A 16,155-nucleotide genomic window follows, 5' to 3' on the forward strand; every position below is an offset into this window, starting at 1 on the left:
ACATTCAAATCAATCTGATTCATCAATGGAAACATTTTTGGTGTAAATGCAGCAACACTGAAAACGCTGAAGATAAAAACACAACAGATGAAATATGAACAAATCGAGGCTTTGAATACACGTGTGTGTGTTTGAGACACAGAGATAAATGGATTGTGTGTCTGTCCTATTGCTGCGTGAGGGTTTTATTGTAGATTTTGTGCGTGTACACTTTTGACCACGAAGGTGTTGAAAGGGCGTAAAACAGTTGGAGGCACCAGAGTGAACACTAGTGCTGTCAGTAGATTAAAACATGACTAATTAATGACACAATCTTCTGTCATTAATCCTGATTAATCACAATTACTTGATCAATAGCTGCAGTTACATTTTTCCAACTTTATATTTAAGCCTGTAACAGACGTTTACACCATATAATGAAGTCAATGCAGAATAAACACAAAGAATGTTAAACGCTTCAATTCAAAGAGACTTTGAATAGTTTTCAGTCTTTAACTCAGCTTCTCTGCTGTAAATACAACTTTGTAACAAACATATATACTAAAAGCTAAGTGTGCACTAATATATAATAATATATAATCTATATTACTGCTGTTAATGAAAATGTTTAATCAGACTCATCACAGGGTTACTGTGGATTCATTTGGATTAATCACCATTAAACATCATTTTTAATGTAAACGAATCAAAGTTCATTTCATGAGCAAACAGACTCGAGAGAAAAGGGCAAATTTACACACTTAACATGTTTATTGAACATGCAAACATTGATTAACCTCCTGAATGAGCCGACCCCCCCAGGGACAGTCCTGCATGCTAATGATGGGCTCTGCTCTGTACCTGCAGGATTCTGTCAGCACAAACTCCTCAGCTGATCCTGAATCTGAGCCCATCTGTCAAACAATCATTTTCTTCACAGGTCTGTGGAGGTGGCACTGATCCTGCAGCAGTCTAACACTCTCTGTCACTCTTCTTCAAGTCTTTGACACGAGGAACCAAAACTATGTTATTAACAACACTAACAGGTCTGCAGTTTGTCCACTTGGCAGTTGTGTCATCAGTGCTTTGCATTGTTGTGATATTTTAAGCTGGAAGTGCTTCGGTGAAAAGAAAATTCCTTCTGTCACGATGTACAGAATCCTTCATGTTGGTCGGCTGGTCCGTCTTGTTATTTTTTTAATACTCAAACTTTCCATCGGGAGGTCAGTGTGTGTTTGTCATCTTCCATATTGAGCTGATTGGTTCAGCTTCCGTCACTAACAGATGTGCTGCACATCTGCACGTGTGCAAAGGTAACTCTACTCGGACAAACTGCTCGAAGTGCGTTGATAGAAACATTTCAGGGATTTTGAGTCGTTCTGCTCTCCAGATGTGTCGTGTTAAAGGTTTTTATCATGTTAATCATGATAACAGATGAACCCCTAACCCTACATGTTAATTTTGACAGCACTGGTAAATCCTTTTTAATGTTCTTCTGTCAGATCATTGATTAGACTCGACTCCAAATACGAGACTCGGAAAACTCAAATGAAAACTCAAATCAAAGCAATGAGAAAAGGACTTCTTGTGTTAGAATGAAAACATATGGAAGTGGTCAGGTTTCAAACACTCGATGAATCTACTGCACAGTTACATTCAGGGACCTTTGGCCTCCTGAGAGCATTAGTTGATGGTTCATCACAGTTTTCTCAAAGTTTCCTCTGAGCTTCTGCAGCATCATCACTTCCATCACTGATGAAAGAAAGTTCATAGAAAACAGAAAATATATCTTCAGAATCTGAGAGTCTAAAACTTGACAGACTTGATTCAGATGAAGTTATTTGAGCAGAAACTCCTGGATCTTTATCCTGTGTTGATCTAATCCTTCATGGTTCCTCCACAGAGTGGAGCAGCAGAGCTCAGAGGTTCCCAGTGGTCAGTCTGCCCAGCAGCATCAAACACAGCTGGACTCCATATTTATGGTCTGTACATGTACAACAACTACTTTATTATTAATATTAATAATAATGCATTTATTTATAGGTCCCTTTCAGAACACCAAGGACTCTGTGGACTAAATGACCAAAAGAAACAAACTTTGAAATCAGACGGTGCAAATGTGATCACAGGGAAACGTTTTAAACATCGAGGCTTTAAACAGAAACCAAAGTGAAACAGTTTGTAGTCGAGATCAGTGGGAATGAAGCTGAATAACTGTTTCTTCAATAACTTTGAGCAATAAATGACAAATATGATGGAAATTAGCAGCATTAGCACTTACTAATGATGTTAGTCGACACTCGGCTGTATTGAGACGACCACATTAGGTGGTCCTCAACTGTAATGGAAACCAGTGGATCCAGTCCAGTCGTGGTGACCTGTGGTGAGTCGATCTGAGCAGCTACTAATGGAAACAGGGCCATAGATGTGTTTGTGCTTAATAACAGTGAATCACATGAGTTTTACATTACTGTTAAAATCTCATGTTGTTTGTTAAAGTGTGCAGTTCAGGGTGTGTTACTAAAACACTTTCCAAAGACCCAGCCCCCATAAAAAGCAGCCAATCAGCTTCTAAGAGTTACACACCCACACATATCTATCAGGTTAACTCTGGTCTAACACACTTGGATTTAGCTTGAAGAGTGTTTCTGTACGAGGACTGAAAATGATTTAATAAGCAGCTAATGTCCAAAGAACAACTTTGACACACCTTCATAAAACCTGCAGAGCAAAGAAAAACTAGCTGAAAGTCTGGCTGCTCTTATGAAAAGTACAGAGAAATTATGGGTCGCTCAACACTTGTGCACAATATAAGAGTTGAAATAAATCTAAAGAATAACTCAAAATCCTACAATCATACTGATAAAGTCATCTACAGCTAACTATCCAAGTGGATTTGTTTAAGACAGCTCCATCTGCTGGTGGCCCTCTGCAGGTGCATGAAAGGGGCGTGTTTATAGTGAAAGTAGTAGAGAAAGTAAACCCCACGGGAAGGAGGAGGACTCTCAGCAGCTTCCAGCTCATATTCAGACATTTGACTTCTCACTGAAAGCAGCAAGTTTGAGTGTCTGTACCTTAGTTAGAAGAGATAACATGTCAGTAGTAATTAGAGTTGATTGAGCAATGCTGTCCTTGTAATGTAGTTTATGATTTTTATGGACAAGTCCAGTTTTTCTGTAGAGCCTCTCAAGTTGGTGACAGCAGCAGTGGAAGTTCACGTGTAAACCAGAGCAGCAAATCAGGTCCAAATGTGTTGTTCACAGTGAGTGGGATCATCATTGGCTGCTATGTTAACCTCCTGCAGCAGGATGTCTTTGGTCAGAGAATGGATAGATCACTAAGTCATTGTTGAGTTTAGGGAGACAGTAGACAGTTGGAGGAGGTTCAGCCAGTTGACACACAGTAGATAAAATAACTGAAGGCAGGAGCAGACACCTGTATGACTTTCCACCTCTCACATAGATTATTTCCCTGGGCAGCGCCCCATGGCTGGTAGATGTAAACAAAGCTGGAGGAGAGGATTTATTCATCTGAGAAAAGTCACAGAGTTGTGTCTTGATGCTCAATCATCCAGGTACGTAAATCCCAAAAAGCTTGATTCTGTTCATCTGGATGTTTTCAGAGGGAGAAACGTTTCATCATCATCAGGTGACTTCTTCAGTCTCAGCTGACTGCAGGTTTCAATCTTATAAACAGGACATTTGTATGACTGAAACCAGCCCACTGAAGGAACAATGGGCTGGGAGGTCAGTTCATTGATCATTGGTACGCATATTGTCAGGACCATTGATCAATGGTTGTTGATCAATGGTCATGAGTCCAGTTCACAGAGAGCTGGGGAATGGCTGCAATCACAGCATGTAAGATGGTGACAGTTGTACCCTTGGGCCCCTCCTCCATTCAGAGATGGTCTTTCCTTTTCACATAAATGGCCTCCTTGACTCCGCCCTCAAACCAGCGTTCACATTTACTCAGGACCTTCTTGATGTGAAGTTCTTCTGCTTCGCTGGCTGCTGTGTCTGTGGGGATGGTGTTTGTTCTGTGTTGTAGTGTCCTGATGACGTCCAGTTTGTGCCCCAGTGGATGATGAGAGTCAAACCTTAAATACTGATCTGTATGCGTAAACAGAGTGAACCTTTAAGACCAGTTGTCTGTACGATCAACTCAGTCACCTGAAACATCTCCAAGTTTCTGGCTTTGATCATCAACCTGTTGGTAGTTCAGCTCTGAACACCAGTGAAATGTTTCTCCCACTGAAATCGCTGCATTCATATGAACAGAATCAACGCTTTGGGATCACGGAGTTGTGGACAAAGTCTCAGTTAATCAGATAAAGTCAAACCTATAATTGGTAAAGAGTTCGCGGATGATATGCCCCTTGATCGTAAAGAAGTGGATGTTGTGTGGACTAAAGTTCAGAGTGGTGGGTCATTCATAAAGTATTCTGTTCCAGCTGCTGGAGGACAACATCATCACTTTTGTGAAGAACGAGCTGAAGAAGATCCAGAAGGCTCTGAATCCAAATAAGCCCCAGTGCTTGGAGTTTCAGAGGGAGGATGATGAGCAGAGGAGAAACAGCAGAGAGGCATTTGTGAAGATCACAGTGGACTTCCTGAGGAGAATGAAGCAGGAGGAGCTGGCTGACCGTCTGCAGAGACGTAAGAGGATTTATCTAAAGATTTAAGCTGCTGGATAAATGAGAGACTTGTGACACCAGTGTGTTCAGTCATTTTTCAGTGGGTCAGAAATTGTCATCAGCATTTTGTAAAATATGATTGTTAAAGTTGTATTTTTATTATTATTATTCAGAACTTCCAGCTGCTGTTTGTCATCGTAACCTTAAATCCACCCTGAAGAAGAAGTTCCAGTGTGTGTTTGAGGGCATCGCTAAAGCAGGAAACCCAACCCTCCTGAATCAGATCTACACAGAGCTCTACATCACAGAGGGAGGGACTGCAGAGGTCAATGATGAACATGAGGTCAGACAGATTGAAACAGCATCCAGGAAACCAGACAGACCAGAAACAACAATCAGACAAGAAGACATCTTTAAAGCCTCACCTGGAAGAGATGAACCAATCAGAACAGTGCTGACAAAGGGAGTGGCTGGCATTGGGAAAACAGTCTTAACACAGAAATACAGCCTGGACTGGGCTGAAGACAAAGCCAACCAGGACATCCAGTTCATATTTCCATTCACTTTCAGAGAGCTGAATGTGCTGAAAGAGGAAAAGTTCAGCTTGGTGGGACTTGTTCATCACTTCTTTACTGAAACCAAAGAAGCAGGAATCTGCAGCTTTGAAGACTTCCAGGTTGTGTTCATCTTTGATGGTCTGGATGAGTGTCGAGGTCCTCTGGACTTCCACAAAACTACAATCCTAACTGACCCTAGAAAGTCCACCTCAGTGGATGTGCTGCTGATAAACCTCATCAGGGGGAAACTGCTTCCCTCTGCTCGCCTCTGGATAACCACACGACCTGCAGCAGCCAATCAGATCCCTCCTGACTGTGTTGGCATGGTGACAGAGGTCAGAGGGTTCACTGACCCACAGAAGGAGGAGTACTTCAGGAAGAGATTCAGAGATGAGGAGCAGGCCAGCAGGATCATCTCCCACATCAAGACATCACGAAGCCTCCACATCATGTGTCACATCCCAGTCTTCTGCTGGATCACTGCTACAGTTCTGGAGGATGTGCTGGAAACCAGAGAGGGAGGACAGCTGCCCAAGACCCTGACTGAGATGTACATCCACTTCCTGGTGGTTCAGGCCAAAGTGAAGAAGGTCAAGTATGATGGAGGAGCTGAGACAGATCCACACTGGAGTCCAGAGAGCAGGAAGATGATGGAGTCTCTGGGAAAACTGGCTTTTGATCAGCTGCAGAAAGGAAACCTGATCTTCTATGAATCAGACCTGACAGAGTGTGGCATCGATATCAGAGCAGCCTCAGTGTACTCAGGAGTGTTCACACAGATCTTTAAAGAGGAGAGAGGACTGTACCAGGACAAGGTGTTCTGCTTCATCCATCTGAGTGTTCAGGAGTTTCTGGCTGCTCTTCATGTCCATCTGACCTTCATCAACTCTGGACTCAATCTGCTGGAACAACAACAAACAACCTCCAAGAAATCTAAATTATTTAACAAACCAAAACTTCAATCTCTCCACCAGAGTGCTGTGAACAAGGCCTTACAGAGTCCAAATGGACACCTGGACTTGTTCCTCCGCTTCCTCCTGGGTCTTTCCCTGCAGACCAATCAGACTCTCCTACGAGCCCTGATGACACAGACAGGAAGTAGCTCACAGACCAATCAGGAAACAGTCCAGTACATCAAGGAGAAGCTCAGTAAGAATCTGTCTGCAGAGAAAAGCATCAATCTGATCCACTGTCTGAATGAACTGAATGATCGTTCTCTAGTGGAGGAGATCCAACAGTCCCTGAGATCAGGAAGTCTCTCCACAGATGAACTGTCTCCTGCTCAGTGCTCAGCTCTGACCTTCATCTTACTGTCATCAGAAGAAGATCTGGATGAGTTTGACTTCAAGAAATACTCTGCTTCAGAGGAGGCTCTTCTGAGAATGCTGCCAGTGGTCAAAGCCTCCAACAAAGCTCTGTGAGTAAACATGTTGTCATCGCTTCATTGTTAAAATCATGGGAAATAAATCAGAAATGCTGAGTTCAAAGAGCACTGTAACATTTTTTTAAAATAGTAAATTAAATGATCATCAGTCACTCGGTAAATATATGGTAGTTTTAATGTTTCACTCCAGCATTTCTAAAACACACTTTGTTCTGTAACTCTTATCAAAGGACAATCCAGACCCAGCCTATAAGAACATGAGCTCTGATGCTTCAGCCCCTCTGACAGGTTTATTATCCTCAGCTTGTTCATTTGTCTCCAACTCCAGGAGTTTGGTTGTTTTATTCTAAAGCACAAACTTCACCTGCCAGACTTCACCTACATCTTTTTCTGATGTTCATAATTTAAGTTCAAGTTTGTATCTCACTTTCAGTGCACACCCTCCCTTTTTAAATATAAATCTCTGCTGTGCTGTCATGTTTTCATCCTGTATGGAGGGAGAAACTCGGTCTTCATTACTGAAATTGCCTCTAAGGTCGTGTTTGTTGTCAGTAACCATATGTAACTGTAAGGCTTCCATAACCAGTGTTATCACAGAATTACTCTCTGGGTCCTCTACAGTTTCCTCCCACTGTCCACAGACATGCAGTTAGATTACCTGCTGATCTAAACTTCATGCAGGTGTGAGTGAGAGTGGTTGTCTGTCCCTCTGTGGGCTTAGTGGAAGAGACTGGATGGATCTCTGCTTTGTCTTTGATATATCCTGACAGCAAACATTCTCCATGAAGTCTGCATTTTCAATTTAATTCAATTTTATTTATATAGCACCAAATCACAACAAAAGTCGCCTCAAGGCACTTCATAGATACAGAGAAAAACCCAACAATCATATGACCCCCTATGAGCAAGCACTTTGGCGACAGTGGGAAGGAAAAACTCCCTTTTAACAGGAAGAAACCTCCAGCAGAACCAGGCTCAGGGAGGGGTGGGGCCATCTGATGCGACCGGTTGGGTTGAGAGAAGGAAGACAGGATTTCAGCTCATTTCCTTTATACACACCTTTAACAGGAAGAGTTTTATACAGCTAGTGTTTAAAATCAAGTGTTATTCACAATACACAGGTAATGAGCATGATTATTGAATTACTAAAATTTTCTAAAATAATTGTTTTAGTTAATATTGTATGACAGTGTACACAGAATTATTAGCTCAGTAGGCAGAGTGGTCGCCCCATGATCATAAGGTCAGGGGTCGAATCCACCGAATAGTTACCTTGTGGTACCCCTGAGCAAGGTTCCATCAAGGTACCAATCGTGTGCACTGGACTGGTAGCACTCATAGTCTCATGGGTTTAAATAAATTTTAAAAAAAAAGGGTTCAACATATAAACAAATTTAATTTGATCACATATATTGTTTGTTTTTTTTTTGTTTTTGTTTTTTTCCTTTCTCTCACAGACTGAGCAGCTGTAACGTCTCAGAGAGAGGCTGTGAAAATTTGTTGTCAGTGGTCAGCTCCCAGTCCTGTAGTCTGAGAGAGCTGGACCTGAGTACCAACAGCCTGAAGGCTTCAGCAGTAAAGCTTCTGTCTGCTGCAGTGGAGAGTCCACATGCCAAACTGAATGTTCTGAGGTCAGATCAATTTGTATTCTGTTTAGTTCTGTTTGTTTATGTGTTTGATGTTTGTTTTTGTTTATGTCTTTATCCAGTTATCCTTGTTTCATAGCATTTTTATTCATTTCAAAGTTAAACAGAAGTTTTACTAACCTGCTCAGCACAAGACAATAAGCTATTGCACCCTGATTACACTTTAACAACAATCTTTATTCATGTTTTTATCTTCAGACTTAACATCTGTGAACTCTCAGAGGAAAACTGTGAAGCTCTGTCCTCAGTTCTCAGCTCGCAGTCCTCTAGTCTGACAGAGCTGGACCTGAGTATCAGAATGCTACAGGATTCAGGAGTGAAGCTTCTGTCTGCTGGACTACAACGTTTAAACTGTAAACTGAATACTCTGAGGTCAGATCAGAAAACATTTAGTTTTTAGAATTATTAATTAAAGTTCATACATATGATGTTGTATCTTAGTATGTTTATGTTTCCTTTAAAAATAGAAAGTCAACATTTAATGTTGTGAAATGTATTAACAAACTCTACATGAGTACTTGTTTTATAGATTGTCTTTTATTTTTCAGACTGAGTGGCTGTAACCTGTCAGAGAGAAGCTGTGAAGCTCTGTCCTCAGTCCTCAGCTCCCAGTCCTCCAGTCTGAGAGAGCTGGACCTGAGTAACTCTGACCTGCAGGATTCAGGAGTGAAGCTTCTGTCCGCTGGACTAAAGAGTTCACAGTGTGCAGTGGAAACTCTCAGGTCAGGATTCAAACTTTTCCACAGATGATCATTTGAAATGTGATTTATATTATTGTATAAACAAGTAACTTTTACAGCTGTCAAGTGAACTTTTATTTACATTTGAGTGGATAATTGGACTCTGAATTACTAAAAGTTGTTATAGTCATGTCTTTGTTTATTTAAAAAAATACTTCATGCACTGCCTAATTTAAAGATTTAGGCTCCTTTGGGCCCATAATATATATATTTGATTTCTTTGTGAATGAAATTAGGAGGATATTGGCGACTGCTGATTGGCTCGCTGTTTGTTTTTTATTCACAGTACTTAATTTTAAAGGCTGATTTCTCAAAATGAGATGTTTATCTTTTCTTCTACAACACGTGGAGCCACCAAATCTTCTTGCTTGATTTATTCATTACAGTTTGATTTAAAGAATATTAGACTCGTAACATAATAAATATATTTATTTCACTTCTTCTTGAGAGAAAGAAAGGGATGACTGGGTGAGCTCCAGTGGTTCATCCCAGCAGAGAGAGCGGCACACTGGGCTGCAAATGATCACAGTAGTAATGGCCATAGTTTGATAAAACAGGCAGTCTTACCCTGTAGATAATACAGGGTTCTGGTGCCGATGTGGGGGAGGGGAGTCGCCCGGTACTAACTACATACTACTAACTACCTCATCCATGATGTCTTCCCTACTAAACCTGATAAGAAGTAACTGCAGTAGCCTTATAGGTCAAATCAGTTTCACCTGTTAAAGTTAGCTCCACTATTAATTAGGGGTGGGGGAAAAAATCGATACTGTGTAGTATCGTGATATTTTGTTTGCTAATAATGTATCGATACAGGGACAGCAGAAATCGATATTTTGTTACAAACAATTTTTTCTCTGAAGTCAACATGCTCTGGAGTCAGAGCATGTTGACTTCAGAGCATGTTGATCCTTTTTCTGAGCAACAATCCTGACATTCCTTCACTGTCCAAATGTGTTTAACTTTTTTTTTGGCAGCAATAAACATGACAGTTTACTTATTTTAATTTAAGACATGTTTAATTTTAATTAAGTTTGAAACTTTTTTATTTAATGTAAAATTATATATTTTTTTAAATTTACTTTCAAATTCTTCAGTTGCTGAAGGGGCTGCATAGTTTTCATAAATTGCATAGTTCAGAATAGCTATAATTGTACCAGATGGTTGCATTCAGTTAAGTTGGACTAGACTGTAATACAAACCGTTCAGTTTGTCAACAATAAAACTGACTGAAATGAGAGAAAGACTGAGTGTGAGACTTTGATATTAGATAAAATGAATATTGATAAAGTTTACCTTTATGTGCAGAATTTAAATATCGCAAAATATTTTAAAAAATCGCAATAATATCGTATCGTGCGTTAAGTATTGTGATAATATCGTATCGCGAGTTGTATGGTGATTCCCACCTCTACTATTAATGGTGTCACTTGTTATTTCTGGGATGAGTTTAGTAGCCTGAACAGCTGCTTAAAGGAAAGTAATTAAATAATAAAAATAACCTAAGTCCGGGGGAACCTGCAAGAGCTGTTTGCACAAAGAATAATGCTCAGACTTTGAGGTTTTATCGTTTTACACAAGGTTTAAAAATGAATGTCCACAATTGAATTGCAGAAATTGTTATTGAGCTAATACTGATGTAGTTGTTATCTTTGGTAAGGAGAGGTTGGAGGAAGGATGAGCACAGTCAGGCCTAAAGATGCTCTTAATAATAATAATGGATTGCATTTATATAGCGCTTTTCGAGACCCTCAAAGACCCTTTACAATCCCACTACAGGGAGTGCAGAATTATTAGGCAAGTTGTATTTTTGAGGAATAATTTTATTATTGAACAACAACCATGTTCTCAATGAACCCAAAAAACTCATTAATATCAAAGCTGAATGTTTTTGGAAGTAGTTTTTAGTTTGTTTTTAGTTTTAGCTATTTTAGGGGGATATCTGTGTGTGCAGGTGACTATTACTGTGCAGAATTATTAGGCAACTTAACAAAAACAAATATATACCCATTTCATTTATTTATTTTTACCAGTGACACCAATATAACATCTCCACATTCACAAATATACATTTCTGACATTCAAAAACAAAACAAAAACAAATCAGCGACCAATATAGCCACCTTTCTTTGCAAGGACACTCAAAAGCCTGCCATCCATGGATTCTGTCAGTGTTTTGATCTGTTCACCATCAACATTGCGTGCAGCAGCAACCACAGCCTCCCAGACACTGTTCAGAGAGGTGTACTGTTTTCCCTCCTTGTAAATCTCACATTTGATGATGGACCACAGGTTCTCAATGGGGTTCAGATCAGGTGAACAAGGAGGCCATGTCATTAGTTTTTCTTCTTTTATACCCTTTCTTGCCAGCCACGCTGTGGAGTACTTGGACGCGTGTGATGGAGCATTGTCCTGCATGAAAATCATGTTTTTCTTGAAGGATGCAGACTTCTTCCTGTACCACTGCTTGAAGAAGGTGTCTTCCAGAAACTGGCAGTAGGACTGGGAGTTGAGCTTGACTCCATCCTCAACCCGAAAAGGCCCCACAAGCTCATCTTTGATGATACCAGCCCAAACCAGTACTCCACCTCCACCTTGCTGGCGTCTGAGTGGGACTGGAGCTCTCTGCCCTTTACCAATCCAGCCACGGGCCCATCCATCTGGCCCATCAAGACTCACTCTCATTTCATCAGTCCATAAAACCTTAGAAAAACCAGTCCTGAGATATTTCTTGGCCCAGTCTTGACGTTTCAGCTTGTGTGTCTTGTTCAGTGGTGGTCGTCTTTCAGCCTTTCTTACCTTGGCCATGTCTCTGAGTATTGCACACCTTGTGCTCTTGGGCACTCCAGTGATGTTGCAGCTCCAAAATATGGCCAAACTGGTGGCAAGTGGCATCTTGGCAGCTGCACGCTTGACTTTTCTCAGTTCATGGGCAGTTATTTTGCGCCTTGGTTTTTCCACACGCTTCTTGCGACCCTGTTGACTATTTTGAATGAAACGCTTGATTGTTCGATGATCACGCTTCAGAAGCTTTGCAATTTTGAGACTGCTGCATCCCTCTGCAAGATATCTCACTGTTTTTGACTTTTCTGAGCCTGTCAAGTCCTTCTTTTGACCCATTTTGCCAAAGGAAAGGACGTTACCTAATAATTATGCACACCTGATATAGGGTGTTGATGTCATTAGACCACACCCCTTCTCATTACAGAGATGCACATCACCTAATATGCTTAATTGGTAGTAGGCTTTCGAGCCTATACAGCTTGGAGTAAGACAACATGCATGAAGAGGATGATGTGGACAAAATACTCATTTGCCTAATAATTCTGCACTCCCTGTATTCATTCACTCTCACATTCACACACTGGTGGAGGTAAGCTACAGTTGTAGTGGTAGGTTAGGTTTTGCCCAAGGACAAAATGACCAAGACAGAGAGAGCTGGCTCATCAGACAGACAAGCTCATCTTGTAACCTACTGGTTCGCTGGTCAGCACACCAGCTGACTAGCGAACCGGCTAACTAGCACACCAGCTAACTAGCACACCGGCTAAATAGCAAATCAGCTAACTAGCAGACCAGCTAACGGCAGCCACAAGCTGAAGGACGATTAAATGTAGTGGAGATATCAGAGATGACACTGGTGTGTCCGATTCACTCTTTAGCACTCTGGTCACTCCGGTGTGTCAGCCAGAACACCACTGAAGGCCAAATGATCCCAGCATGTGGAATAAAGAGCTTAAGGTTTGGTTTGAGACACTTTATTCTTTCACTGATTGATTCTTGCGGCTGTGATCATGTGTGTGGTTTCTTACAAAAAGGAAGTACACAATACAAATACATGACAAATAAGATGAATAGATAAGTTACATATCCAGTTATATGTACGTACATCAGTATAGCTAATATAGCCATATATAAGGACAAAGATCACAGTACTATAATGCAGTAATGTTAAACACAAAGGTGTATATCTACATAAATCTGTCCTATCAGTGATCAGGGTACTGTAGTATACTTCCACTACATAAACTATAGAAACTAAACGACATTAGTGTGACTTTAAGTTACCATCAGTACAGACGAACTGATGGTAGTTGTACAAAATAAAGGCTTTGCAATTATTGTGAAGGGCTTCCGGTTAAACTAAGATCAGCTGATTACCTCATAACAAATTGTTTGCTATAGAACGCAGCTCCCACTCTTCATTAATATCATGTACTGTAACTCCCAAGTAACCATGGTTACCCAGCCACGCCCAGTAGTCTCCAGAGAGACCAACAGCTGGTGCACGTTGTAACGCCGTGGCTTTCATAGTCTCTCCTTTTTCCACAGCTCATGTGTTCTTCTTGTGATGGTGCGTCTTGAGGGAGGCTCATACATGCCGTCATTTGTTGATCCTAAGAACGTTCCTCAGACCGACTTCTTCAACAACACTAATCGGCCTGCAGTTTGTAGCTACTCACTTCACTGTGGTGTTTGTTAGCTTGTCTTTCTTTGGTTTTATCCTGACTCCTCCCACAAGCTGATCCTACGTAGTCTGCCCAAGCCTCCCACCTCTGTTTGTTTGGGTGGTTTGTTTGCTGCCATCAACAGCGTGTAATGCATTTAAGTGATACTTCAGACATGAAGTACTGCGACAATAAAAAACTCAACTTTGCTTAAAAATAACTTTAGTTGTATCAACACTGCCCTCTGGAATAATTAGACTTTGGTGACAAACTGATGTGATCTCCATGTTTCCTTTGTTGGACTGTGGGCGAGTGTCAGAACTGAATGTACTGAGTAACATGTGGAGTTTAAATATGTGTCAGTTCCAGTTTTAGAGCTCTAAAGTGCAGCTATCATGTTAGGAATATGTTAGGAATAGACAGGAACACTGAGGTCAAATCTTTATTTATCCAGTTCATCTGTAGGCTGAGCTCAGTCCATCCATTTAGTGAAATGATGTTTAAAGGTCTCCTTGTTCTGTGAGCGTGCACAGATCCTGAAGCAGAAAGCCTGGGTTAACAGAGAAATGATCATCACTGTGATGATGCTCACCATCTCTGACTGGGATTTGAGGTTTTGTCAAAGCAGCAAAGAAAGCCTGGCTATGTTGGACTGGGTGTGGAAGCAGCTCCCAGTTTGAGTTCAGGAGACAGACACCCTCTCTACTTTGACGATCAGCTTCAAACTTTCCTTTTTGATAAAACTTATAGTTAGAGCTGGATCAGGTGACCCTGAACCATCACTTAGTTATGCTGCTATAGAGATGGATAACAGATGGATTGTTGTTTTGTGTGTCTGCAGTCTGTCAGGCTGTCTGATCACAGAGGAAGGCTGTACTTCTCTGGCCTCAGCTCTGACCTCCAACCCCTCCCATCTGAGAGAGCTGGACCTGAGCTACAATCATCCAGGTCCCTCAGGAATGAAGCTTCTGTCGGCTGGACTGAAGTATCCAGGCTGGAGACTGGACACTCTCAGGTATGGAGAGAATGTCTGATATAGGAGGAAGAGCTGGAATCATTTCCTGTGTCTTTCACTCACTTCCTGTTTGTTTCCTGCAGATGAGACATGAACAATCACACATGCAGGAATATTTTCAGGGACAGACACACTAGTCTAGCTGGATAGTACATGGATATTTATGTAGGGGGTCTTCAAGGAGTCTGTTTGCAGGAACATTAATGATAACTGATAAGTCATGTTGAGAGTTTCATTAAAAGTAGACTTACAGTTAGGTAATATTTGGACAGAGACAACATTTTGTAACTTTAGATACAAGTATCAGCCATGTGTGTGTTTCCCATGCTGTATGTCCACAGTCACAGTGACAGTCAGTGACACTGACAGAAGGATGAAACAAGGCTGTGAATCATTTCAGTCTGTGTGTGTGACAAAGAGGCAGACAGGAGCAGCTAACATTTGGAAATGGAAGCTTACTGGAAACACTACATTCACGGCTGAATTCACAATAGATTTGTTCTCAAGTGCACATTTAGCAGCTAATGCTAATACTGTTTTCCCTTTGCTTTCTACAGCAGCTATTGCTAAGTAGGCCACTTTGCTCCGCTAAGGATTTGTGTGACCATGATGGAGACTCTGATAAGCTAATGCTGCTAAGCTAATGCTGTTTATGGGCCCTGTTAGAATCAATATTTCATTCTCATTCTGTTGTTTGAGAACAATATTAACGTTTCACATCATTATAACACAAGAGAAAAGGGTATTGGCATTAGCTACTAGTGCTTATTCACCTCAAATTACCTTTAGCTGCTAATGGTAGCCTACTTAGCATTAACTCCTCACTAATATAATGCTAATTTACATCAAATTAGCATTAACTGCTCATATTGTTATAAGGAAAGAGAAAACGGTATTAGCATTTGCTACTAATAATTATTCACCCCTAATTAGAATAAGCCGCTAAAAGCAGCCAACTTAGCATTAATTCCTCACTTTGTTGTTACCCAACGGAAAAGAGTATTAGTATTAGCTACTATCATTTTTAATAAGTAAGAGAAAACAGTATTAGCAGTAGCGCATAATGCTAATTCACGTCAACGTAGTATTAGTTAATAATGGCAGCCTACTTAGCATTAACTGCTCACTAATATAATGCTAATTCGCATCAAATTAGCATTAGCTGCTCAAGTTGTTATAAGGAAAAAGAGAAAACGGTATTAGTATTATAATTATAATACTAATAATTATTCACCCCTAATTAGAGTTAGCCCCTAATGGCAGTCTACTTAGCATTAACTCCTGACATTGTTATAATGCAGGGGAAAAGAGTTACCATTATCGGATAATGCTAATTCTCATCAAATTAGCATTAGTTAATAACGGTAGACTTCATATCATTAGCTGCTGTCATTCTTACAAAGCAAACAGTATGAGCATTAGCTGTTAATCCTTTTTCATCTAAAATTAGAATTAGCCACTAATGGCGTATTGTTAAAAAGTAAGAAAAAACATTGTTAGCATAAGCGGATAATGCTAATTCATCTCAAATTAGTATTAGCTAATAATGGCACCTGCTTAGCATTAGCTGGTCACATTGTTATAAGGCAAGAAAATATGGTATTAGCATTAGCTGCCAATTTCTATTTACCTAAAATTAGCATTAGCCACTAATGGTAGCCTATAGCAAAAACTTCTTAATACTAAATGAAGTTAATTAATGCTAAGTAGGTTTAACTGAAATTAATTCCGATAACGAACGAGACTCCGA

At 40.5% G+C, this 16,155-nt stretch overlaps 1 protein-coding gene across 1 annotated transcript in view; it reads left to right on the plus strand.

Annotated features, from left to right (window-relative positions):
• The first annotated feature begins 1,919 nt into the window (after positions 1–1,919).
• The window catches only part of LOC143420756 (protein NLRC3-like), a 29,378-nt gene continuing 15,142 nt past the window's right edge, over positions 1,920–16,155 (plus strand). Inside the window, exons 1-7 of the mRNA XM_076888904.1 lie at positions 1,920–1,961; positions 4,433–4,637; positions 4,789–6,589; positions 8,014–8,187; positions 8,401–8,574; positions 8,751–8,924; positions 14,232–14,405. Coding sequence (XP_076745019.1) covers positions 1,959–1,961; positions 4,433–4,637; positions 4,789–6,589; positions 8,014–8,187; positions 8,401–8,574; positions 8,751–8,924; positions 14,232–14,405 — 2,705 coding nt within the window. The 5' untranslated portion in view covers positions 1,920–1,958. The remainder of the gene's footprint in view (positions 1,962–4,432; positions 4,638–4,788; positions 6,590–8,013; positions 8,188–8,400; positions 8,575–8,750; positions 8,925–14,231; positions 14,406–16,155) is intronic.

The sequence above is a fragment of the Maylandia zebra genome, linkage group LG2, assembly GCF_041146795.1.
Source record: "Maylandia zebra isolate NMK-2024a linkage group LG2, Mzebra_GT3a, whole genome shotgun sequence".
In the NCBI taxonomy this organism is placed as follows: Eukaryota; Metazoa; Chordata; class Actinopteri; order Cichliformes; family Cichlidae; genus Maylandia; species Maylandia zebra.